Source organism: Miniopterus schreibersii (genome assembly GCF_964146895.1).
Source record: "Miniopterus schreibersii genome assembly, chromosome: 9".
NCBI classification, from domain to species: Eukaryota; Metazoa; Chordata; class Mammalia; order Chiroptera; family Miniopteridae; genus Miniopterus; species Miniopterus schreibersii.
The window spans coordinates 9,024,585-9,039,162 of record NC_138118.1 but is presented as its reverse complement, the minus strand read 5'-3'; the positions used below and the strand labels follow the sequence as shown (position 1 = coordinate 9,039,162).

General features: G+C 38.8%; 1 protein-coding gene across 3 annotated transcripts in view; it reads left to right on the top strand.

The window, feature by feature from the left end:
- Window positions 1–14,578, top strand: part of UBN2 (ubinuclein 2) — a 79,671-nt gene that overhangs the window by 52,608 nt on the left and 12,485 nt on the right. For 2 of the 3 annotated variants that reach the window (XM_081146323.1, XM_081146322.1), the window contains 3 exons: window positions 1,401–1,632; window positions 2,040–2,129; window positions 5,430–5,905. The exons of the other annotated variant lie outside the window; for it this stretch is intronic. In XM_081146323.1, coding sequence (XP_081002449.1) covers window positions 1,401–1,632; window positions 2,040–2,129; window positions 5,430–5,479 — 372 coding nt within the window. In that variant the 3' untranslated portion in view covers window positions 5,480–5,905. Of the gene's footprint in view, window positions 1–1,400; window positions 1,633–2,039; window positions 2,130–5,429; window positions 5,906–14,578 lie in introns of those variants that run through there. 3 annotated transcript variants of the gene reach the window in all.

Here is a 14,578-nt window from a genome sequence, read left to right as displayed (position 1 = left end):
TTTGGGAGGTTAAAAATAAAGGAGATAATGGGAGGAGAGGCTGTTGGAGAGAGTGGAAAAACCAGAATGCAAAGCTTCCTGAAGGTGTTCTTCAATTTCCGTTCAGCAGTAGCGTGGATACTAAGTATGTAACGTGATGTGGCATCTATGTGTGGGAAGGTCATCTCCATTTTTCTCATACACGAAGGAAGATGATCAGCCCTTTATTAATTAATAATATTTACAGATCAAATAATCAACACAAAATAAGCCTGACAGTAGCTACCATGTAAAACTTCTGGCCAGGGAAATTTAGAGTTGGTAAAATAAGGCTATAAAAGAAAACTCAACGGCAGATCTGTAGGAGATAATATCTAATACTGGGGAAGCTCATTGTAGTCTTTGTTGATAAATTCACATAGAGAAGAAATAAGTCAAAATGGGAAAAACTGATTGCTATGTGGAAATTGTTTAATGGCTTAAATTAGCTTAATGAAGTATATTTAAGTAATTTCTCAATGAAAGTTCATTAGTGTTAGCATAGTCCTGATTTCAGTGTTTTTATTCATAAACAGTGTTACAACCCAGTAGGGGAATGTCAGTTCAGACACTCCACCTTAGGGAGTCCAAGTTCAGAAAAGAAGTGGAAATGGAAACCAGCTTTTAGCAGTTAAGGAGAGAGTAGGTAATGTGGGAAATGGAGGCATCATTCAGTGAAGTTTGAGGATAAAAGGAATACAAGGAAGTCAGGTGGTTTCTAGAGGTTGAGGAAAGGCCAGGGTATTTGTTGTAGAAAGAGATGAGTTCTTTGTATATGAGAAGGCAGGGGACACATGGGAAAGGAGCAAAACTAGGTTATTTGTACCAGAAAGTTCCACATAGGTGGGATTTATGGCACAGGCCAGGTCCTAGGTCATAGCTTTTGGAAAAGAGGTATGTAAGGCTGGTAATGAGGAGGAACATCCCAGGTGGCCTCATCGCTTTAAGGTGTTAGGATGAAAGTAAAGGACACTCAGTTAGGTCTGAGGGAGTGTAAGACAAGTAGCAAAGTGACTGAGCATTTTCAGAGACCACATTGAAATTGTGGGGGATTGATTACTAGTGGTTGAGATGTAGGGGCTAGGAGCAAAGTGGGGATCTAAGGTTAGAAAGGAGTGGATTAAGAGGGTGAATGGGTGTTTATATAGGCAATAAAATAAGGAAGAGTCTAAACGTGTAATGAAGACCTGAGTATAGAATTATTTCCACAACCAATATTGGTAGCTCTTTGAAATATGTTGTTCACCTCAGTCTTCATTTCTATCTCAAAGTTTCTGTTAGAGCAAATATAAAACACAGTCTTGTGCCCATGAGGATATTAAGTAAATCAATTTAGGTTAAAGATTTGATTTCTTATGTATTTTGACCCCTGGTTTCTGCAGTCCACAGCAGGAGCGTCATTATTGGCTAATGCCTCACCTCTGACTCTCATGACATCACCTTTGTCTGTAACAAATCAAAATGTGACTCCTTTTGGGATGCTGGGTGGCCTTGTTCCAGTGACCATGCCCTTCCAGTTTCCCTTGGAGCTACTTGGCTTTGGAACGGACACAGCTGGAGTGACAACCACCTCGGGATCTACCTCAGCCACTTTCCACCATAGCCTAACTCAGAGTAAGTGGGGCCCCTTTATTTACTTGGCTACTTAGTTTGACAGAACAGGAAACAAAATTTATACTAATTGAAAGTCCAATTGGGCTTGTGTAGATTATAGAATTTTTTTTAAAAAAAGTTTATCTGTGTATAATAAGTAAATTACTGGACTATGAGATTTTATTTATAATTTTTAAATGAACCACTATACCACAATTCTAAATGAAATTTATAATAGGAGGAAGTCAGATTTGCTGAGTGTTTGCATACACATAAACATTTATATATATAAAATTTTAAACGTGTGTACTCTAGTGTAAGAAGGCCTTTGAAATTAGGGGCTGTGCTTGCATTAGATAAACTATTTTTTATCTCAGAGATCTCACCCAGATTTAAGAACATCACTGACAAGTCTGTTTTCCTCTCAGATTTACTAAAGGGTTTACAGCCAGGAGCTCAGCATGCAGCAACACTTTCCCACTCACCTCTGCCTGCACACTTACAGCAAGCGTATAATGGTAAGAGAGCCGCCTCTTTCTTATCTCTTCGTTGTTTATATAGCTACATAGGTTGCACTGGAAATGTTTTCTGAAACCGATGTAAATGAAATGACAGAGGTTGGAAAATACATTTTCATATGACTGAATCCTCATTAGCACAAATTTAAGAGAAGGGAAATAAGTAAAATTAGATATTTCGTTACATGTGAAGAGAGCGGTTTTGAAGGTGTTGTATGGAAGTGACAACAAAGAGGATTCACAAAGCAGTGTACAAAATTCATGGCCAGTAATTGCATTAGCTTACATTTGTGGAAAGCTTACCAAGTGCCTGGTAGTCTTGGGACAGCTTACATGTATTAGCTAATTTAATCTTTACAACAAGCCTGTTAGTGAAATAACAATCTCCATTTACAGATCAGGAAACTAAACCAGATATCAGGAGCTCGCTTAAGATAAAACACTAACGTGTTCAATCCGAGATACAGACCCAGGAAGTCTGATTCCACAGACTACATTCTTTTTTTTTTGAGTATGGGAGAGAGAGAGAAACGTCAATGATGAGAGAGTCATTGATCAGCTGCCTCCTGCACACCCCTGACTGGGGATTGAGCCCGCAACCCGGGCATGTGCCCTGACTGGGAATCAAACCTACCTCGATCTCCTGGATCCTAGGTTGATGCTCAACCGCTGAGCCACGGCCAGCCGGGCCACAGACTGCATTCTTAACCATTAAACTTTGCAGCCATTAAATTAATATCATCCAGGCTCTATACATTGTATACTTGTAGCCCAGCTACATCTTTCTGAAATTAGATAGTGGACACTGGATGTACCCATCAGCCTCCAGGTTCTGCTGGCTCTCACCAGCAGTCGACCTCAGTAGACTGCTGATAGTATTCTGAAGGCCAGTTTCAGGATCTTTTGAGCAGAAATAACTTCATCTGCCCTCTTAACTTTGGAAGTTGACTGGGGCCTCACTATTGTTTTTGGCCACTGCATTTCATACTATCTTTGAACAAGTTTACAGTTGGCCACAATGTGGAAATAGGAGCTATGGTATGTAGCAGTCGAGGCAACAGGTTGTAATGAATCCTGTAACAGACTTAAGTGGTAAGAATGAATATAAAACCACAGCTGTGCAAATGGGGGACACAAAGTAGACACAAATGTCAGCAATCCTGATCTTCCTCAACTAGGTTTTAATGCTTAAGGAAAATTGCCCTGTGACTAAGGCAGTTACTGGTATAATGAGACCAGCTTAGGACCATGTGCTCATGGGTGGACTGGTTTGGACAAACAGGAACCTTGTGGTTCAACATGACCCCAGTAATCCAGCTTTTATATGAATTCTCTTGTCTGGGCAGCACCACTGTTCCAGAGGGAGAAAGAAATAGGACTCTCAGTGTTTTCCAAGTAATTGAAATGAAAAGTTCACAATTTTTTATTTTAAAGACATTTAAAAGTATTGGGCTTGGACTTTCAAATTCCAAGACTGTCACTTGGAGCAACTTTCTTAACTTGTTTGTTTGACCATCACTTTCTCTTGCTTGTAAACTAGGGACAAGATGTTTTTATTTTATTTTATTATTTTATTTATTATTTTCTTAAATATGTTTTTACTGACTTCAAAAAGAAGAAGGAAAAGAGAGAGAGAGAGAGAAACATCAGTGATGAGAGAATCATTGATGGGCTGCCTCCTGCATGCCCCCTGCTGGAGATTGAGCCCACAACCTGGACGTGTGCCCTGACCAGGAATCGAACCATGACCTCCTGGTGCATACGTGGATGCTCAACCACTGAGCCCTGCTGGCAGGGCCAACAAGATGTTTTTAATAGGCTTCTTACGAGAATTTAATCAAAATAATTTATTTAAAGTTTCAAGCATGTTACCTCATACATAGTTCACTTAATGTTAATTCTCTGACTTTATCTAAAGGTAGGGATCAGTAAACTTTTCCTATGAAGGCCCACATAGTAAATATTTTAGGCTTTGAAGGGCATTTAGTCTCTTATCACAACTACTCAACTCTGTCTCTGTAATGTGGTGAAAATAGTCATAGACAATATGTAACATGAGTATGGCTGAGTTCCAATAAAACTTTATTTATAGAAAGAGGTGGTACACCAGCTTTGACCCTTGGGGCAGACCTTGTTCTGATGACTCTCTCCACTTAATACCAGCATTTTATTCTGCTAATTAACCAAAGCTTCTTTGAACAAAATTCCACCTTGCCATTTTATAAATTTAATTATGCCTTAAGTTAAATCATTTCTCTCTCTAAATGCAAGTATATAATATCTCATTATCAGTGGAAAAGCCAGTTCCTTGGATGTTATCACTAAACTTATTTTAATAGTATTCTGTTTATACAGCTTTCGAAATAATCATCCTATTTTGTTGATACGTATTTTCTTTAGTAGAGGCATTTTTTTGTTGTTGTTTATGTTTTACCAGAGTGATTTCGATACCACATGAGTGGACCTAGCAATGTGACTTTTGTGCTCTCCTCTGGCCATAAGATTGTTACCGTAGTATAATATTTTGTGTTTTTCACCGGTGTGTTTCTATCATGCCTCCTCATCTTTTTCTGTTAAACCTGGCTGGTGGGGATTTGGGGGGGCTCCCTAGTAGAGACTCCCTCTATATTTTTTAGGTTTTCAAAGTCACTGGGTCCAAGTTTTACCCAGTTTAAATAGAGTAAGCAGCATTTTCCTAGTGAAAGTTATATAGCCATATGTAGAACTAGAAACCCTTGTTCCTAGTAGCAGACTTTCCTGTCACTTAAATGTTTTCAGGTTAGGACGACAACAAAGACTCAGCTGGATTTTTCACTACAGTGTGCCCCATTCATTTACATAGATAATTGAGAATTAATTATCAAATGCTATGTCCTGGCAAGAAATTTAATTTTACTTGCGAAAGAATGAAATTGACCTTGTGTTCTAAAGGAATCAAAAGATGTGGTACCTTCCTTGAAAAGGTGGGGGTTATGTCTTTTATGTCCCTTTATAACCCTCATAGCATTTAGCATAATTGGCTATGAGGTAGATGTAATAAATATTTGTTGAGATAGCATTTGTACAACACTGAAAACCCATTGAACCAGTCGTTTGATAAGAAAGTCATTTTTGTTGAGATTTTATCTCCTTTATGTTTTCTCAAGCTCTATAATGCTATATATATAGCACGTTAGATAAAGATTATCTCTTTAGCAATGTCATCCATATGAAAATTAAAAGTTGTTCTTTATGCTTTGCTTCTTAAATCTGTTTTTTACACCATGCCTTCCCATACCAATTAAACGTCTCTTTTCGTAGATGGAGGCCAAAGTAAAGGGGACACTAAATTACCACGGAAACCTCAGTGACTTCCCAACAAGCAAAGGAGATGAGACACTCAGCTGGCTGATGGAATCTACCTGATGGGAAAGTACTCATGTGGTCATAGGGCTGCTGTTCTGTCGATGTTTACATTCTCTCGTCCCAAGCACTGTGGTGAGGAGGAAAAGGAAAGAAAACATTACTTGAGTTCAAGCCAGGTGCAGGAGGAAGAAACGCTTTCTTGCAAAGTTAGTGACCTTTGGTCCCTCCTAGAGAAAGACAGTTACCATGTTAACTGACTTGAAAGAGACTCAGTTGTCAAACCCACAGAAGTGCAAATTCGGTGTGTCTGTCCCCCCTGGGGAGGAAGAAGGAAATTGAGGATTTGGGTAAACATCATCCATCCTGGGGGTCGGAGCTGAACACTTGTAGACATAATTGCATAATAAAAGGCAGTTTATCTGCATTTAGGCCAGTTTGTCAGGAGTCAGGATCACGTCTGTTTAAGTGGACTGGAGCAAATTTGCCACACACAAAAATTAACGACTCTATGTCAGATACAGACCGTAGAAAATACTATACCCTCAAAAATCCTGAACAAACTTGAATCTTCCCCAGTGTGTAGCAACTCCCCATGTCAATCAGTGGACTAAAGATGCTTTAGGAAAGTTATTTTAGCACAGTGATATGTATTATTAAATCATTGAGATTTTTAAAAGTCAAGAAATTGAGCCCGTTGCTCTTAACAGATGAAACCTAGATGTCCCCTTTTTGTAAAAGGGTCAATTTCATCTTCCATTCAGAAGCAGGTACTTAAATTAACTCTCTTCTTCAGGTGTTTGTGCATCTGGTGTTAACTGGTTAACTTTTATTTCCATTCTTGATGTTAAAATGTGACTGTTCACATTTTTCTCTTGAGATATGGGGATCTTTGATGTAGGGCCGTGGCTTTGGTGCTCTTAGCCCTTGCAGGTCTACACTATGAACTAAATTTTCCCCAACTCCACCTCAGTTCACAACTTCTGTTCTGGTAGCTAGTGGTACTTCAGGTGACTATTAAATATTGATATAAACAGGTATAATAAGTGTGTACTACATATGCTTCTGTATTGATCATTCAAATACCATATCTATATATATTTTTGGAATTTTCAAGATAGTATTTTAAAGGGAGAAATTACACTAGAATCATGATGTGTACAAGGGATTATTTTTTATAAAAACCACAGTGTATTTTTACTCCCTATATCCAGTGTAGTGAAATTGATTTGGAGAATTTCCTAATACTTACTCAGAATATTGGTATGTGAGTAGACCTGCAGATAGTAAGACTCCTTAGTTATTGTGGCTTCCTTATGCAAATAACATTCTACAAAGGATATTAAGGGAGAGATTTATGGTTTTGTTTGGATCCTTTTTTAAAATTTATTTTTTTAACACCCCATCAGTCTAGTCTTTCTTTTTTTCACTTCCTATTTAGGCTTCTAAATATTTTCAAACTATACCCAGGAATGTTGTAAGCTCGGTCCATTTATAATGACAGACTGACCTAAAAAACAGCATCAGATTGATAGACGCAAGATTTCTTGCGTTTGTTTTCATTACAGATCACCTGATACTGTTAAGTTGATTCAAATAGGAATATTAACCAGGCTCTTTTTCCTTTTATAAGAAAAAGTCCCAAATAACCTGTAGGACTGTGAATAAATTACCACACATCTGTTCAGGTCTGCAGACCTATATTTTGACTTCAAAGTCTCATTGGCCTGCTTCACAGCGAAAAGTTAATAAATAGCTGGAAACTCTAGTTCCAGGAACTTGTTACAGTAAAGGCAAAGGATTATTTCAAAGGAATTACTTGAGTCTAAGAATTTAGATGAGCAGTAAAATAAGAAAATTGCATCTACCCCGGTAGACATTTTGGGAGGATACTGGGATGTTGCAGAGAGGTTTGATTTGAATGGAGTACGTTTGATTTAAAGTTTGTTTGGTTTTTAATTAGGCAAGCTTACCCAATTCCTGAGCTATTCTAACGTAGCACACCTCTTGCTTTTATCTAATTTGGGGAAAAGTCTTTGCTAGTGCTGTGTAGGAGTTTTCCTTTGGGAAGCTAGCCTTTGTTTTACTTCCCATACCAGAAGGGAAGTCAGTGCATGATAACCTCTTCCTGCTGATAACTGCACGTGTTCATTTGTGTGTGTGAGTGTGTGTTCCTGTAACTGTATTTATTCATATATAACTTAATTACTAGTTTAAGTCAAGGAATAGTAATTTTAATTTCTTAATAAATCCATCAGTTCTGAATCATGCCATATGAACATCCCTAATGAGTCTGCTGTCATTAGAGAAGAACAGGATTATCAATTCTTCCCCTGGTACCACTTTATAACTCACCGTTAAGAATAGTCTGGAGGCCCTTGGCTCTGAGAAGTTCATATATGTGGAGATTCTGTTCTGTCCTATTCCATCTTCATACCCGTGGGAACTGCTGCCAGATCCCACCTCACCCCGCCCCCCCCCCACCGCATTTGCATAGTGCAAATGAAACCAAAAAAATCCTATTTCCTAATAGATAAGTATGATCAGCGAATATAAATACAAAACTGTTTCTTTTCTAGATCATAACATTGAAAATGATGTCCATACTTTATGATCACCTGTCTTTACAGTTTTTCTTACTTAAAAACAAACATAAATGGGTAGTTTTTCTTAGCACAGTGACTTGTGACTTATATTGTGTTTTTGCTTTTGTTTTGTTTTTTTGTCATTTTTTTAATGGTGAGTAATTGAAAATGATATAGAGCAAAAGGGTGTAGAGCCATGTGCATTTCTGAAGAGCATTAACAACATCCCAGTGCAAAAGTAATCAGCACATGTAATGATGTCCCACTCAGCGGGATTCTTGATTCAGGAAAATTAAGCTGTTTGTTTTCAGATGTCTTGTATCTTAAATTGCCTTCACTGCTGTATGAGCTGTTACTGTACACACAAGTTAATCCTCAGTATTCACAAGCAATAATGGTCGGCACAGTTGTCTTCAGAGATAGCAGTGCTGAGCCCCCGCTGGAGACTGTTTGGGAGCAAAGTGTCAAGCTCATTCAGAGCCTCCAAAGTCAATGCAAGCAATAATTCCATTACAAGTGGATTACAATTCCTTCTCCTGTGCTCCTGAGATCGGAGAGTAAAAGAAATCATGGTTCTAAAACAGCCTGAAGAAAAAGGTTTTGGTAAAAGAAGTGAGGTTAATCCGAAGTCCCAAAGTCCTGATGTTGTATTAGTACATTCTTTTATGCCTACCACCCCTTTGATGGATGTTGTTAACCCAAATAACATTTTATATCATAGAAGTTGAATAGGGTTTATCGTATCACCAAGGTAGGAGGAAGAACCGGGCATGTACATGTTTGAATACTGTGGGTTTGACACCTGTTTGAAAACAATTTATTGAAAAAGATTTTTAACCCAGAATTTTTTTCCCCCAAAGCAAATCTAAATTGTTTACTACCCAGGGTTGGAAAGGGCAGACACCTCTAGTCTTTCTCCTCTGCTTGCCCTCTGCCACACCCCTTTCCACCTCTACCTGGTTCAAGACAATTTCTGAAATGGAAATTCTACTGTTTTTCAAACTGCCATTGATTATATCAGAAACTCTGTGTCCCTTGGGATCATCTCTTAGAACTCCAGTTACCTATCATATTTGCTGCTACATTTGTAAAATGAACTTTGCCTGTATCGGTCGACATTAACCTAATTTACAGTGCTTTATTTCTAGACGGTCTTGTCCCATGTATAGAATTAGGATACTTTACTTTAGGAGTGTACCGTAAAAGCACACTGGTCCCTCTGTTCTCTGTATCTTCATTTAGATCTTGAATTTGAGTTTGCTTGTTTCGTTGGTAGTATTTGTTTTGTTTTAAGTTAGAAATAGAAGAGTGAGGGAACCTGTCATCAGGCCAAACCCCAGAGCCTCCCTGTACTTCAGCACCAGTTTCTGCTGACCTTCGTTCTCAGATGGGGCGCTTTTACTTTTACTTGCTGTTGTGTATGTATGATTGGGTTTGTTCTGTTTTGTTTTTGCTTTTGAGGGCTTTTGTTTTTTAATAATGAAGCAGAAGAAAAATGCAGTAGTAGGTTACAAACATGTTATGCAATTTTATTTTATAAAATCTAAGGGGAAAAGTTTAACTCTGTAAATCATTTCTTAGCTCTGGTAAAATGCTTACATTGCTCCTCTAAAACATGCTCAGTTCAGGCCTTTATCTTTTTTAAGTGCCTTTTCTTTCTTTTCCCCCTCGTTTGAAACTGTTCTCAGATACCCTGAAGTACAGGCTAATAAGTCAGGGGATTCAGGAGGAAGAACCTCAAACTTGCCAAGGTCATGTCATGCTGTAATATTCTTCCTTTTCTTTATAGGTATATGGATATATGTGTAAGACACACACATGCATATATATGGAGATATATATGTATACATATGTAATATATATATAAAACTAGTAGCTGCTGTACCATTGCGTCCTTTCTGAACACTCCCCTGCCAGTGTTTGCAAGACTTCTGCCTTGTTTATTCCACTGCTTTTAGTCAGTCCGAATGGGCGGGCTGGGAAATTGTCTTTCGCCCTTAGAATATCTGTTTGTAGATGTTAACAAAAAATATATATATAATATTATAAAATAAGTCAGTTGTTACAAGCAAAATTAACTTAACAGACTCATAGACTATTCCTGGGTTTAACCCACAGCTCTGTGCCCTTCGGACTTGCATGAGTAATACTGGAGAAAGCACTGGAATAAGTAGTCTTCTGTGGGGCAAGTCAATGAGGTTCAGCATGGCAGGCAAACAGATATGGCGGAGCTAGAGTTAGAGTTGTGGCATTGTATCTGAATGCGTTTGCAAGGAAGTTAGCAGCTTGTCAACATTGAAAATGTATCACATTTTCTTTGGGGAAATGATTTTTGGAGAATTCATATAGCTGCATTGCGTATCTGTCAAAGGTTAATAAATTTAGAAGTAGAAAGACTTCAGATACTGGGGAAAACACTCATATAACCTATAGCATTATTGGGAGATCTTCAGTTTTCATTTGCCAGATATTACATTTGGCTTACTCTGCTTTTATGGTTATTTAGATTCTTCTCTTGAGCAAAATAACATCATTTTGGGTATCTAAGATTCATCCATTTTTTGTTAAAAACAGATGTGACATGTTAAGGGAGACTAAGTTGAAACAAACAATCCTCGAAACCCAGTACAAATACCTAGTAAGTGCCCCTTTTAAGTACATTTTAATTGGGAAGAGGAGACTGGTGGCTAAAAGGAGAAAGCAGGGGCTGTTGGTAGTGTCGCCTGACGGCAGCATGTTATTAGGCATCCGCCGTTCAGTCGTGTTACTCTTGGATTACTGCGTTAGGGGGAATATCATTTACCTTCGTGCCTCAGATTACCCATTAGAATATTGGGTATAATAATATTCACCTACCTCCCAGGGAAATCAGAGACTTTACTATTTCAAAAATACTTCGAGTTTTTCTACAATGTCCTATATAATTAAAAAGTATTATCGTCCTGCAGAGGCTAAAGAATGGGTATAAGAAGCACCGTATGATTTTTAAGTTTAAAAACAAATCACTGGAATTCTAAATGAGATACTTATTTGTTATTTAAGCATATTCTATTTGTGGCGGGGTGAAATGGTTACTTTCAGATTAATAAGTGGGAGGGGGGAAGTAACACTACGTTTGTTAATCATACGTAGGGTTTTTTTGCCTTTTATGGTGTTATTTATTACAGGTGTAATTTTTACCATGGTTGCAGAGCTGAAGCTAGGTAAAGTTTGGATGGTTGGTCCTTGGAGTTGATTAATGATTCTGAAAGTTTTATCTGCCTCAGTTTTCCATCGTCTCTATCTAATTTCCTTGTATTGGTTGCTTGGTGATGGAGAGCTCAGCTTTTACTGTCTAAGAAAGAATGGGCGCCGCCTCATTCTTGTGAGCTGGAGATTGTGTACTATTCCTTTAACTGCAGGGGCAGGCACTACACACAGTCAGCAGGGTGCACTTCTGGCCAGTCTACCTTTGTAATTTATGCTTCTTTCAACCCATGAAAGAGTTGGAACCATCAACTGTTCGGATTGTAGGAGATGGGGGAGGGGGGGCAGGGTTCACTTCCTAGCAGGGGTGGGGACTGGGGGTAGAAGGCAACTTCATTTGCCCAACTCCGAGGAGCAAAAGGAAGATCATTTTATCCCACTTTCCATCCCAGCATATTAGGGAGTAATACATAGAATTTTCATTTTATCATTTAAAACCACAGGGAAAAAGGGATGCTGCATTTCTAGGTAGGGCTGAGTGCTGAGCAACCCTTGTTAGGGGCTGAGTACAGACTGAAACTGTAGCACGTGTTCAGGATCCGGAAAGAACGGGGGCGGGGGGGGGGGGGTCGAAGACGTGAGGAACAGATGATCCAGCTGAAGTGCATCAGGAGAGAGCAGCGGGCCAAGCAGACAAGGCACTGGCTGATCCCCAAATTGGCCAAGGCTCATTTAATCTCTAGTGATAGGACATTTTTTCTTACAAATCACTTTTTGATTTTTTTATTACTTTTTCCAGATAATGCCTTAGTTAGTAGTCTCTAAGTATCAACTATGCAGATAAATATACTCCTTATTTTCCACATTTTTAAATTTTCCATTTAACATTTTAAGACTTCTACCCAAAGAAATAAGGCATAAGGGTTTTGTTGAATGTGTGTCTGTTCCTCTAGGGAAAATTAACAAGCATAAAATAGAGATATTTTATGTGTTCTTCTATCCTAAAATGTGAACCTTATATTCGAAAATTAAGTACAGATCCTTTAATTGGTGCAAAACTGTAGTTAGAATCCTGGAGTATCATTGGGGTTGTTAAGATAAATCATCCCAGTGCTCGATTCTGAGAACGTTTTAGATTTTGTGGCACAGCGTTCAGGTTCATAGAGCTGAACAGATTGTCTGAGTCTAATTAAAAGTAACTTTGAATAGTAATGTTGAATTCTTTAGTCTTCATTCTTCTTTCCTTCAGTTTGAGCTCTTAAGTTAACCGTTTTCTCAGCCAGTAGCAACACTGGACTGTTGGTTATGTATTACTGAGAGTCTGAGAGGAAGGGTTAGACTGTCTCCCCTGTCCCCCCCACTCAGCCATCTGCCCTGTGTCCCACTGAATTCAGGCTCCAGGCATGTTCCAGGCGACTGTCTGCATCCCAGCGTAGACTCAGAGAGGGACTCCAGGGTTTTAATCAGGCTGCCTTTCAGTAACTCGACATCAAATTCCTTTTTCTTAGGTACTCCCAAAGTACCATTTGCTTGGAAGTAGATACTTAAGATCTGTAATTTCTTCATACCATAATACCTTTACTTCTCAATCTTTCTTACATATTTTCAGTTAATAGCGGGTTAATACTTAAGTTTCTGACACCTTTCCAAACTGTTAACCAACCAAACAGGTCAAGAATACTTCAGATATTTCAGTAGTATAATTAATGAGGTCTGTATTTCCAGCATTTAGAATCTTCACTGGTGACCAGAATTTTTTTCTCTCTTCGCCTTTGTATTAAAAAATAAATTTCTCTACATTTCATGGCTTCCTCTTGATGCTTTCGAGCTTGTTCAGAAGAGGCCCAGGCCTTTGTTAGGGGCTCTTATTTCTCACAATTCTCTGCCTTGCTTTTTTCATACTTCCCTGGAAAACCTGCTTTGCAAAGCTTTAAGTCAAACAGGCCATATGAATCCTAGTACCGATTTTATGTTTCTCAGAAAACTCTCTGTACATTATTTGCTCCCACTTGGATAATAATAATATAATTCTATTTTATCTTAAATCTGGTTTTAAAATATTTTATAATGGAGCACTAAAGAAAACCTAAATAAATTCCAACAAGTTAACTATGACCCAAGATAACTTGGAAATACTTCTGTTTTTGAATTCAGCAGCTCCATCCAGCCTCTAAGCACATTTGGAGTTAGCAGTAACCAAGACCGGCCAGTTGGCATGCTTGTCCATGTGACGACCTGCCCTGAATTTGTCAGACCTCAGCTACCTTGTATTTTCTGACCTTGCAGCCATAACCTTTCCCCATTTTTTGCTTATCTCTGCTGCTTGTAAGGGTAGAGTGCTCTGTGCCAGCACACGAGGTTTTCTTTCCCATACCCGCAAAATTAACAAGGATCACCCCAGTTTGGGCTAGAGGCATTAAAAGAGAAAGACGCTCTTCTCGGCTAACAAAGGTATTACTGTTTTATATAGTGAGTCGGAAAGCTGGGCAACTGCAGCCAACTTTTAAAGTCTGGCTCTGCCTACATAATTAATTACACATACCTTCTGAGACCTTCAGCTAACAAGGGGCCTTTCCAGCAGTAGGTGGGTGCATGGCCAGCCTCCAGAGAAAGGATCCAGGCTTGGCTCTGCCCCTTGTTGGCTGTCACTGAAAAATTATATTATAGAAAGTATCAAAAATACAAACTGTTCTTAAGGAGAGTAGGCAAATATGAGGCTTGCCATTGTGTTTTGTTTGCTAAACATTGTCAAGCTAAAAAGAAGAGGAAAAGAAATCTCTGGCTTGCAAAAAATGTCCCCAAATGTGTTAATCAGTCTACCAAGGTAACTAAGTGATGAGTGTTTTCTCCCTTTTTTACAAGCAAGCTCGTTTATTTGCAGTTGTAAAGATTATTGTGGGACTGCAAACCTATTTGCTATCACTGATTGGAAATAAGGATTCTGATTTTTAGTCTGGCTAAGCACATATCTCCAACTTTTACGGGATACATTTTGATGAGGGAAAGACTTTTGTTTGGTAACAGAAGGAAAAACAGGACTTACTGATACAGTGAACGTTCGCTCTTAGAGGAGCCTCCCTCCCGTTGCACCCCTCCTCTTACCGCAGCCGCCGCCACGCTTGTTCAGATGCCAGCAGGCTTCACGGCCGGTCTGGAAGGAAGGAGCCTGAACCAGGACTGCTGCTCTGGGTGAAAGGCACTGGTTACTGTGTTGCGTTTACTTATAGGGAGGTGCGTTTGTGCTAACTTGAAGGGATATACTGTATTCTAAGTGTGTGACTTAATATTTTGGGATTATTTTTCTTCCTTTAAAACTGGACCTGAACACAGCTTTGA